The sequence below is a fragment of the Cryptomeria japonica genome, chromosome 5 (genome assembly GCF_030272615.1).
Source record: "Cryptomeria japonica chromosome 5, Sugi_1.0, whole genome shotgun sequence".
NCBI lineage: Eukaryota > Viridiplantae > Streptophyta > Pinopsida > Cupressales > Cupressaceae > Cryptomeria > Cryptomeria japonica.
Genome location: NC_081409.1, coordinates 296,570,447 through 296,580,265, shown reverse-complemented (window position 1 = coordinate 296,580,265; position 9,819 = coordinate 296,570,447). Strand labels below are relative to the sequence as shown.

Genomic DNA, 9,819 nt, shown 5'->3' with positions numbered 1-9,819 from the left:
TGATTAAATTATGAGGCCCATGTTCATATACATAACCTAAAATGGTAGGGTTTGAGGTGATCACATGTGTGGAGTTGAAGAGTGGACACTATTTTTTCACTTACCAAAATATTTTTAGTTCATTATATTTGATCAAAAGAATCATAGCATTCTTGATTTGATAATTTTGTGTGAAAATAGGCTCACTAGAAGGTTTAGACTAGTTATTAGTCGTGATAAAAGGGGATAGGTCAAACTCTATAAGATTATTAGCCTCCACTATGTCTAGATCCTCCACCTCTTTCATATTAAATTCTCTTCAAGGAGTGTTTTCCCTTCTCTTACTTTGGAGTGCCCTGCACTCCATAGTGGAAACCCCATCACTTGTGATAGATACAAAAAAAATCTTACTACTGGCGGTAGAGGAGGATGACTTATTGAGAAATCTTTATTGGATAATAAAGATACTAGAGGTTTTAGAGGTAACTTGTTATTTATCATTTTGAAACATGAATGTACTTAATGATATTAGATTTCTAGAATCCATAATATTATTGTTTCTGGAAATGATTGTGCGTAAGTTTTTGTAACAACATTTCATATCACACTCTATGATCCATCATTATGATAAAATAGAGAGGTTCGATCCTCAACATATCAAATTGTTTAGATTTCTATAATGTTTCCCTCCCATGAAGGATATAAATTAATGATATCAAATTTCCACATACCATAATTTAATTGGTATTGTTTTTATTAAGGGTAAAAAAGGTTTTGATGGGAACCTAAACCCTTTCAACCGAATTTATGATGGGATTTGAAAACCACTAATAGAATGCTACTAGAAGATAAGACATAAGAAAGTAGGAGCCAACCAATAGAAAAGAGACAACAATCCTAAAGAAGCTTAGCTAAAAAAATTGACTCTTACAACATCACGATTGTGCATACATAAAATAAATCTTCTAAAAAGGCAACAATTTTGAAGCCAAGATACACTAAGGATAGAAAATGGAATAATAAGGCCTTAGAACCATGTTATTCCTTAATGCAAACATAAGATCCCTTCTTAGTCCATAGGATCCACCTCAAAATGAGTAGAAGAAGTGGAATAGATAAACCATCCATAATCAACCTCAATAGGATAAAAGGAATGATGTCACAAATATGCATAGGAAAAACCCCTTTGCAACACCTCTCATCTTCATTTACAACATCACTCTCCACATGAATAGAAGATAGCTCCACCTCAATAGGAGGGGTAAATGAAAACCAAATGTGCAAATACTGAATCACCTCCTAGACCAACCAAGAATACTCCAATTCAATAAGAGAAAAAGGGGCTAACTCAAAGAAAAGGCCAATAAAAACCCCCTTGTTGTAGCTCCACAACATTGACGAAAAGATATCCAATAAAGTCAATAGCCTTAGAACCTAGGTCTCTTTAATAGATTTACTCAAAAGGAACTCCACCTCTATAGGAAAACCATGAGTAAAATCAATAAAAGCAACAACATAACTCCTTAACCAAAAATAATTATTATAAACTAGCTTAAAAATACCTATTTGACAAGCTACAAAAAGCACCAGCAACAAAAAAAGGAAGTGGGTCTCTTCAAATAGAGGAAAAATAAGAACAAAACAACCATGACAAGATCCATGAATTTAATTTCTATTGTTTTTGGTTTTGACCAAGTGTTTAATTTTTAATATCAATTTTTTAGATCAAACCCTGTAATTCATCATCATGATAAAGAGATTAGTTTGATCCTCAACATCTCAAATTATTTACATTTCAAACATGTTTCCCTACTATGAAGGGCATCAATTAGTGATATCAGATTTCCATAATTCATAATTTAGTTTCTATTATTTCTAGTTTCAAATGTGTATATTTTTTTTTATTAAAGTTTTAGATCATAATTTGTGATCCATCATCAAGATTTTGTGTATCAATGATTTGGATTACACTACATGATCCATCGTCGAGTTTTTTTGGATAAATATTTTAGATCATAATTTGTGATCCATCATCAAGATTTTTTGTATCAACATTTCGAATCACACTCCGTGACCCATCATCAAGATTCTTTTTATGAAAATTTAAGATCACACTCTGTGATTCATCATCAAGATTTTTTGTATCAACATTTTGGATCACACTTTTTGATCCATCATCAAGATTTATTGTATCAACATTTCAGATCACACTCTTTGATCCATCATCAAGATTTTTTGTACCAATGTTATAGATCATATTTTGTGACCCATCATTAGGATTCTTGTATCAACATTTTCTATCACACTTCATAATTTATCAGTAGGACTTTTTGTATCAATGTTTTGAATCACACTCCATGATTCATCTTCAATATTTTTTCGTAGCTACATACTTTTGTGGCCTCTACAAGCTTAGAAGTAATATCTAAAGATTTCTCTTCAAACATAGCTATCTCTTTACAAAATAAGAAAGTAGACTTGAAATAAATAAAATAACAAATACCTTGTTTGCATTTAAAATGGAGATCTTGACTTAAAGGTTGTTTATGTTGTGAATATATTGTTGCACTAATTGACCTAGAGGTTCTCTGAACCATAGCCATATATCTAACATTTTTTTGTAGATATTTGGGTGGTAGAATATTTCCTTTATACCTTAATATAGTTATGACCAATCAATAATCTCCTGCCCTATTTAGATACAAGCATTATCTAATGAGTTTTCCACCAATCTAGTGCTAAATTTGATAATTGCAGCTCAATAATCTGTAACTTTTAGGGATTACTCAAATCTATCATGTTTGAAATATGCCTCAATATTGTGAGTGAAGAGTCAAATTTTTCACCATCAAATTTATGAATGGATTTTTTTGTTTCAAGTTGGAAGCCATAATTTTGAGAGGCCTACATATTGGCCATATGGTGCTAGAATGTCATTTGAAAAGTTGTACTTAGATCTTGCAGGACACAATTTTGTCTCTTTATTTTATTTTTGAGAGTACTAACATTCAGAAACTCTTAAGTATCTTTAAATAAATACAAAGATGATTATAGAAATAAGGACCTTCATAAAAGTCGATAAAAAACAATAATAATATTTAGCTAACAAAATATTATAATTAATGATAATACTATACTCTAATAAATTAACAAATCAAATATTTAAGTCAAGTGATATGGGTACAAGGTGCTAAACCTTATCAAACTATCAATCCTGGCATACATTCCAATAATTTTGTATAGAAGTAGGTTTCTTTTAGTATGCCAATTGAAGTGTGTAGAGAAAATGATAATCAAATAATCCGCTCAAAGTATGAATGTCCTCATATATTAAAATAATGAATTTAATTCGTTTGAATACAATGACATACCAACATATTAGATAATTTTGTGTTTACTTGGTTTTAGGTGAGAATGGTAATCATGCTCATATAAATAAAATTCAACTTGGGTGGGATAATTTCATACATGTGAGGGTGTTTATGTAACTTTGAACTTGTCTATAGTGATAAAAGGTATTGCATTGATGTTGGTGATATGCGTAAAGGGATGTACAAATGCATGTGTTTAATAAGTAAATGGATAGGGTGAATGTATATAGGCATACAAACATATCAATGTGAATTAAAGTGATATGTTTATGTGAATGACATGTGCCATAAGATAAAAGACAAACAATTTTACACAAAATTACATCATTTGTTATTATTATATTTATGTATTAGGACACTTTCCTCACAATATACATAGAACCAAATAAAAAGTTGATTCAATAATTATATTCTCTTGTACCTTTGAATTGAAAGTCCAAATCAATGAATAGATATGAAATATTATCGTTTTGGAAGAAAAAAGATATGGATCGAAATAATCTAATATAATAATTTCAGCTCCTCTTCTCAAAAACTTATAACTTTTTTTTAAGTCTATTATTGAATCAAGAAATACGATCATTTAGGATGTAACGTTGGATTTTTTACTTGACTGTAGGTGAGAATGGTAATAGTGAGTATTAACAAAATCTAGAGATGGGTGGGATAAATCCATAAACATGAAGGTGTTGGTGTAACTTTGAACTTGTCTATAGTCATAAAAGATGTCACATCGATATTGGTTATATGCATAAGAGAATGTACACATGGATGTGTGTAATAAATAAATGGATAGGGTGAATGTATATAAATATACAAACATATCAATGTGAAAGAGTCATATTTTTATATACATGGCATTTGACATAAGATTAAAGACACACAATTTTTAAAAAAAAATTATATCATTTATTTATTTATAGATAAAGACACTCACGATAAAACATAAAATCAAATAAAAGACCGATTTAATTGTTACTTTCTCTTGAACGTTTGAGGTAAAAAGTCCAAATCAATGAAATGATATTGACAATACTCTTTTGGATGAAAAAGGATACGGGTCAAAACAATCTGATTTATAATTTCAGTTCTCGGAAAATTCTAGCTTCTTTAGATAACATTCATTGAATCAAGAAATGCCGACAAAATCTTACGAGGATGAAACGTTGTCAGCAACGAATCCAATCGAGTGTAGCCACGCAATAACATTTGGCGCACCCTCTATAAAACTCATTATTTTATTATCCCCTTTCACTCCATTACTGTACAGAGACATTATCGCATGCCATCCTCGCTGTGTCGGATGGACTGAATCCCAGTAAAAAAATTCCTCTACGTTAGAACAGACTTCAAATAAAGGCCTTCCTACTTGGTCCACTTCTCCACACAGATCAACCCTACCTCTTGCAGCACAGCAGGGAACGAGTAATTCCACAAAACCTATCACACATTTACAATAACAGATGTAACAGAGTATTACTCACAAGGTATAGATTTTGAATATTCATTGGACAGAGAAAATATTTTTTTGAATTACCATATTGTCGATGATTAGAGAAAATATAATTAGTCGCAGGCACCAAATCTGAAGTAATGATGGATATTTCCTTGAAATTCGATCTCAGGCTTTCTACGCCCTCCCTTAATAATCTCATATGAAGAGCTGTAATGTTATCGTAGGTTGAATCGCAGGATGTTCTGCCGATCTGAGGCATGCACCCCAAACTAAACATATTACTCAGCGCAAAATTCCTAAGCCCGCATTCATACAGATCTTTTACAGCCTCAATTATCCCGCTTACCACAGGTGTCACCAGATCGATTAGTCCCTGTAATAAAATTTCACAAATTAGGAAAAATTAGATTTTGTAAATATTTAAAGGCGAAGAAAGGCCTTCAGATCTAGAACTACCTCAATGGAGCCGTTACTTGTAGAAAGGAATGCACCGTAGTCGTTGCCGGCCACAGAGATAAGAACTACAGACCGCGAGAGCTTGTGAGAATCGAACCCCTGTCTTCCTACTATCAGCTTCTTAAACTGCTTCACCTGTTGTGCTACTGTTATGAAACCATAGGCTCGAAATATTGCACTGCCTCCCACTGCAAAATTCACTCCTTCCCTTACCTTATTTGCAGTTGCTTTACACTCATGACTTTTCAACAGCTCATAAGGAATGGGAACAGGAAGCCCTAAAATATCTCCTGCACATAGCAGAGGCACATAATAATAAGACGAATTTCGCTTAAAACCCTAAATTTCACCATTTGTGAGTGGAAGAAAGGTTTACCCCAAAAATCTGTCTGGATTTTTCCAGAAGAAAATCTGCCTGCGGGATATCCAGGCGAGGTGAAACCGTATGGTCGTTTCCATGGCTGGTTTACGCTTTGATTGTATGGATTGCGATTTCCTGTGTCGGCATAAGAGTCTCCAAATACAAACAACGCCCGTGCTTTCTCCGCATTGCCTCTTCCTGCAAATCAATCAATTTAAATGAAAACCATACGAGTATATAGAAGGAGGGAAGTTTGAAATGAGAGTTTGTACAATTGACCTGCAAATAAAGAGAGAATAATTATCAGGAAGAGAAGGCGAGAAAACATGGCATCCATATCTCTAGACAACTAAAATTGTAACTAAAACTTACAAATTGTATGAATTTTCCTGTGATAGACAATGTGTATATATGGTCTCAAAATACTAGTGCTCCAGAATATGCTCTGATATTTTTAAACTGATAAGAGTTGGAAACCAATTCGCACTAATCTTCTTACATACATTTTTCTAAGGCTTTGGTCTTCTGAATCTAGTCGTTTCCTTTATTTGCGGGAAGGCTAATTAAATTAAATAACTTAATATTCTTATAAAAATAAATTATTTAAAAACTTATAAATTATACAGTTTTAAATTATAAAATCACTGAGCAGGTATGGACGAAAATACAGTCAACACAGATGACGACATTTACAATAATGTCAAAAAAAAATAAAAAATATTATAAAAACAATTACCTAGTTGCATTTTAGTTCGTTTTTTCTTGTGCTTGTTTTGAAGTTGCTCAATAGCATATGCCAACTTATGATTAATCTCTATGAGACAAAAGACAACTATCTCTATGAGGCAAAAGACAACCGAGTAAAGTTAGTTTATTTATTTATTTTTTATTACTGTCTCTATAATTGGGTATACATATAAATGGATGAATAAATATTTTTTTATTTTAGAATCAAAGATTGAGAGGTTCTTATGTTGTTAAATGTGTTAGAAATGTTATTTTGATATATTAATTTTGATTTAAAAGTTTTTACGGTTGAAAGTTGAAAAATAAATGTGAATTTGATATATATTCTTTTTTATTTAAAAGTTTTTATCATTGAGATTTGAAAAATAAAAGATTTTCACTCTTTAAATATATTTAGTTTTTGGATGTGAATAAATATATTAAAGTCCATCTCATCTCCTTTAATGGAGAGATCTTTTTCAAATTAGCCATAGATACCAAAGGGCCTCCATGCCGCCAAGCTCATTTTATTGTTAGCCCTCAACCCTTTTAATGTAAAAGTCCTTTTCAATTTAGAGTCTAATACTAAAGGACCTCTATCTTGTCACATTTATTTTATTAGAAGATGTTCAAATAATTGTTACACTAATTTTATATGGTAGTTGTATATAATTAGATTTTCAATTAATCATCTTTCTTGACTTACAATCAATAGACCAAAAAACTTCTAGACTACTAAAATGTATTTGGAAGACAACCCTAATATTATCCATTTTAATTCAAAAATCTTTCTTAATTTGAAATAAAAATTTGAAAAGTACAAACTATAGACACCTAAAATTGTCCTGTCTAATTAAATAAATATTTATTTATTTAATTAATTCATTTATCCTCTTCTAAGTTTTTTCTCATTTAAATAAATACATTTATTTATTTAAATTATTCTTTTCCTAAATTAAATAAATACTTTTATTTATTTAATTGATCCCACTTCCTCTATTAATTAAATAAATCTTTATTTATTTAATTCATTCATTAACCTTTTCTACCCACGACACATGTCATTCATCTCTTAATTCCTACACTACCTACCCTCTTATTATTTTCTTATTTCTTTTCCCTACCCTCCAATCCTAGCCTACCATTTATCTTTTACACTTCTTAATCTTATCCTTCTATTTCTTACAGTGTCTTCTATATAAGGAGATGTTTCCTTCATTATCAACCCTATTTCAACTACTAGCACTTCTAAGCATTATAGCATTCAAACTTTCATATGCAATCAAGCTTACTTGCAACCACATTTTCATTCTTTGTTGAGCTCTTATGCACACATAAAATTTGAGAGCAAATATATCAAGCAAGATAAATGGAGATAGGAAGAATGGAGATTCAAACCCTATTGGACATGTGATGGTCGTATCATCTTTGTGATTTTGTTGAGTTGCATTTGTCTTGGGTAATCTTCATATGTTATGGTGGATCTTTGTTGTTGTTAGGCTAGAGTTTTGTGGTTGAATCTGTTTTAGTCTTTCAATATTGTTGTTTCCATTTTCACCATTAACATTTTGGCATGCCGGGTGGGACTCTTGTCCTTTTGCATTTAACATCTTTCATCGTAGATTTTGTGTTTTTGAAGTTGCAGATCTAACATTTTCTGACAACATTTCAACATTTTCACGTCTGCGCATATCAAAATCACGTTTTTGCTTTTCTGCCGCATCTTTGAAACTCTAAATCACGTCTTTGTTTCTAGCAGTATTTTCATTTTCTAGATTGCAGGCTTTCATTATAGGTGCATTTGTGGGTGATTTAATTGTGTCTATGAGATCTAATTGTGTTTGTGATCATTTTAACTACATCTGTGTCCTGCAGGATTTTTTGTTTTTCTTTTTTTGGCAGAAATGCATCTGTGAGGTGTTAAAATGCATCTGTGTTACAGAACCACATCTATGTAGGGTAGAATTGTGTCTGTGTTTTAAAAATAAATAAATAAATAAAATTTTCCTCATTTAGGGTTTTCATTTTCTTCATTTTGTCTTGCATTTAAAGTTTCAAATATGGTTTATTTGAGCTAATATCTTGTGATCTAGCTAACAAATTGGTGCAGCTTGTCCTTGAAGCAACACGTCTTGTCAAAGGCCCCCTTTTTCACAGTCTTTTGGATCTAAAATTTACCTAACTTGTGTGCTTGCAAGAGGGGTATTATTGCAAAACTACTAACAAATCTTTGTTGCAAAATTTTTGGCAAGGGTTTTTTATCTTTATTGCGTGCCTTGGTTTCATAGATTAGCGAACACTTCAATTGGTGCATTAAAACTGAACTAGTGTCTTTTGTGTCTTGAGCAATAGGCTCTTTTTGTTTAATATCTAGAGGGCCTATCTCCCAGTGTGGTCATTAGGACTACTAGTGAGGAGGGAACAACCCAAGTGGTAGTGAGGAAAACCCACCTCTTCCGAACCATTATAAATAACTATATCCATGGTGAAAGCCATGGGTAACGTGTGTTGATTAGTTCATACCGACATTATGTCTCCCCATAAACCCATTTGATCAAATTTATTTGATCAGTAGTAGGGCGTAACCCCTATCAGCTAGGAGTCTTCTGTATTTATAGAGCTGAAAGTGTCGCATGTATGGCCACATGAGCGGATGCCCTTACTAGAACCTTTTTGTTTTAGAAATCCAGAATCCTTCTAGTTGCTGGGGCAGGAGGTCAGACCTCTTGAGCAGCCAACACACATACGGTTCTTAGTAGAGATACAAATTTCGCCACAGGGAGTTTTTGTGGGGACTGGTGCTTGGCTGCCCCAGAGAAGTGAGTGTCGAGGGTGGAGCTAGTGGGGTCAAGCATCTAAGCATCCGTTTTGAATAGTGTAGCCTTAGGGGAAACCCCATGTGGGATCAACAACTATTGTCCTGGCCAACCATAACAATTATGCTTGTTTTCTTATAAACATTCAAACATTCAAGATCAAACATCAAAATATTGTGTCTTCAAAGTGTATGCAAAAAATTTTTACATCAAACAACACACTTTATTTTGAGTCATTTTGAGTCCAAACACTTGCAAACATTGAGTCCTCATCAACATTGTGTCCTCTTGTCACAAAAAATGGTCAAAAATTCAGATTTGGTCACAACAAACAACTTCACAAATTGAGAAAATTGCACTCAGATTTTGGAAATGTGTTTGTGTCTGACAAATACACGTCTATATACTATAACCGCGTCTGTGTAGGATAGAAACGTGTTTGTACTATTATAAGCAAAATTGCATTCACAAAATCTTAGAAACATGTCTGTGCAGTGTTCAATCACGTCTGTATTGGTAAACCATGTCTGTGAAGTATATAGGCACGTCGGTGTTCAGTATTGAAAAACACTTACAGTCCAGCAAACAAGAGCGGTCAGTTTTAGACTTATTGAGCGTCCTAGGTTATTTCTCTGAACTTTCATCTAGCATTCG

General features: G+C 32.4%; 1 protein-coding gene across 2 annotated transcripts; it reads right to left on the bottom strand.

The window, feature by feature from the left end:
- Window positions 1-4,301: 4,301 nt before the first annotated feature.
- On the bottom strand, window positions 4,302-6,005 carry LOC131045845 (GDSL esterase/lipase At5g03610-like). 2 transcript variants are annotated; one of them, XM_057979515.2, is made up of 6 exons: window positions 5,903-5,995; window positions 5,639-5,821; window positions 5,476-5,552; window positions 5,263-5,397; window positions 4,888-5,179; window positions 4,302-4,790 (listed from the first exon to the last, which is right to left on the bottom strand). In XM_057979515.2, the coding sequence occupies exons 1-6, from the start codon at window positions 5,958-5,960 to the stop codon at window positions 4,501-4,503; spliced, it is 1,035 nt and encodes a 344-aa protein (XP_057835498.2). In that variant the 5' UTR covers window positions 5,961-5,995; the 3' UTR covers window positions 4,302-4,500. The 2 variants fall into 2 exon arrangements, with proteins under 2 accessions (XP_057835498.2, XP_057835497.2); XM_057979514.2 differs by having other exon boundaries at window positions 5,263-5,552; window positions 5,903-6,005.
- Window positions 6,006-9,819: the final 3,814 nt, after the last annotated feature.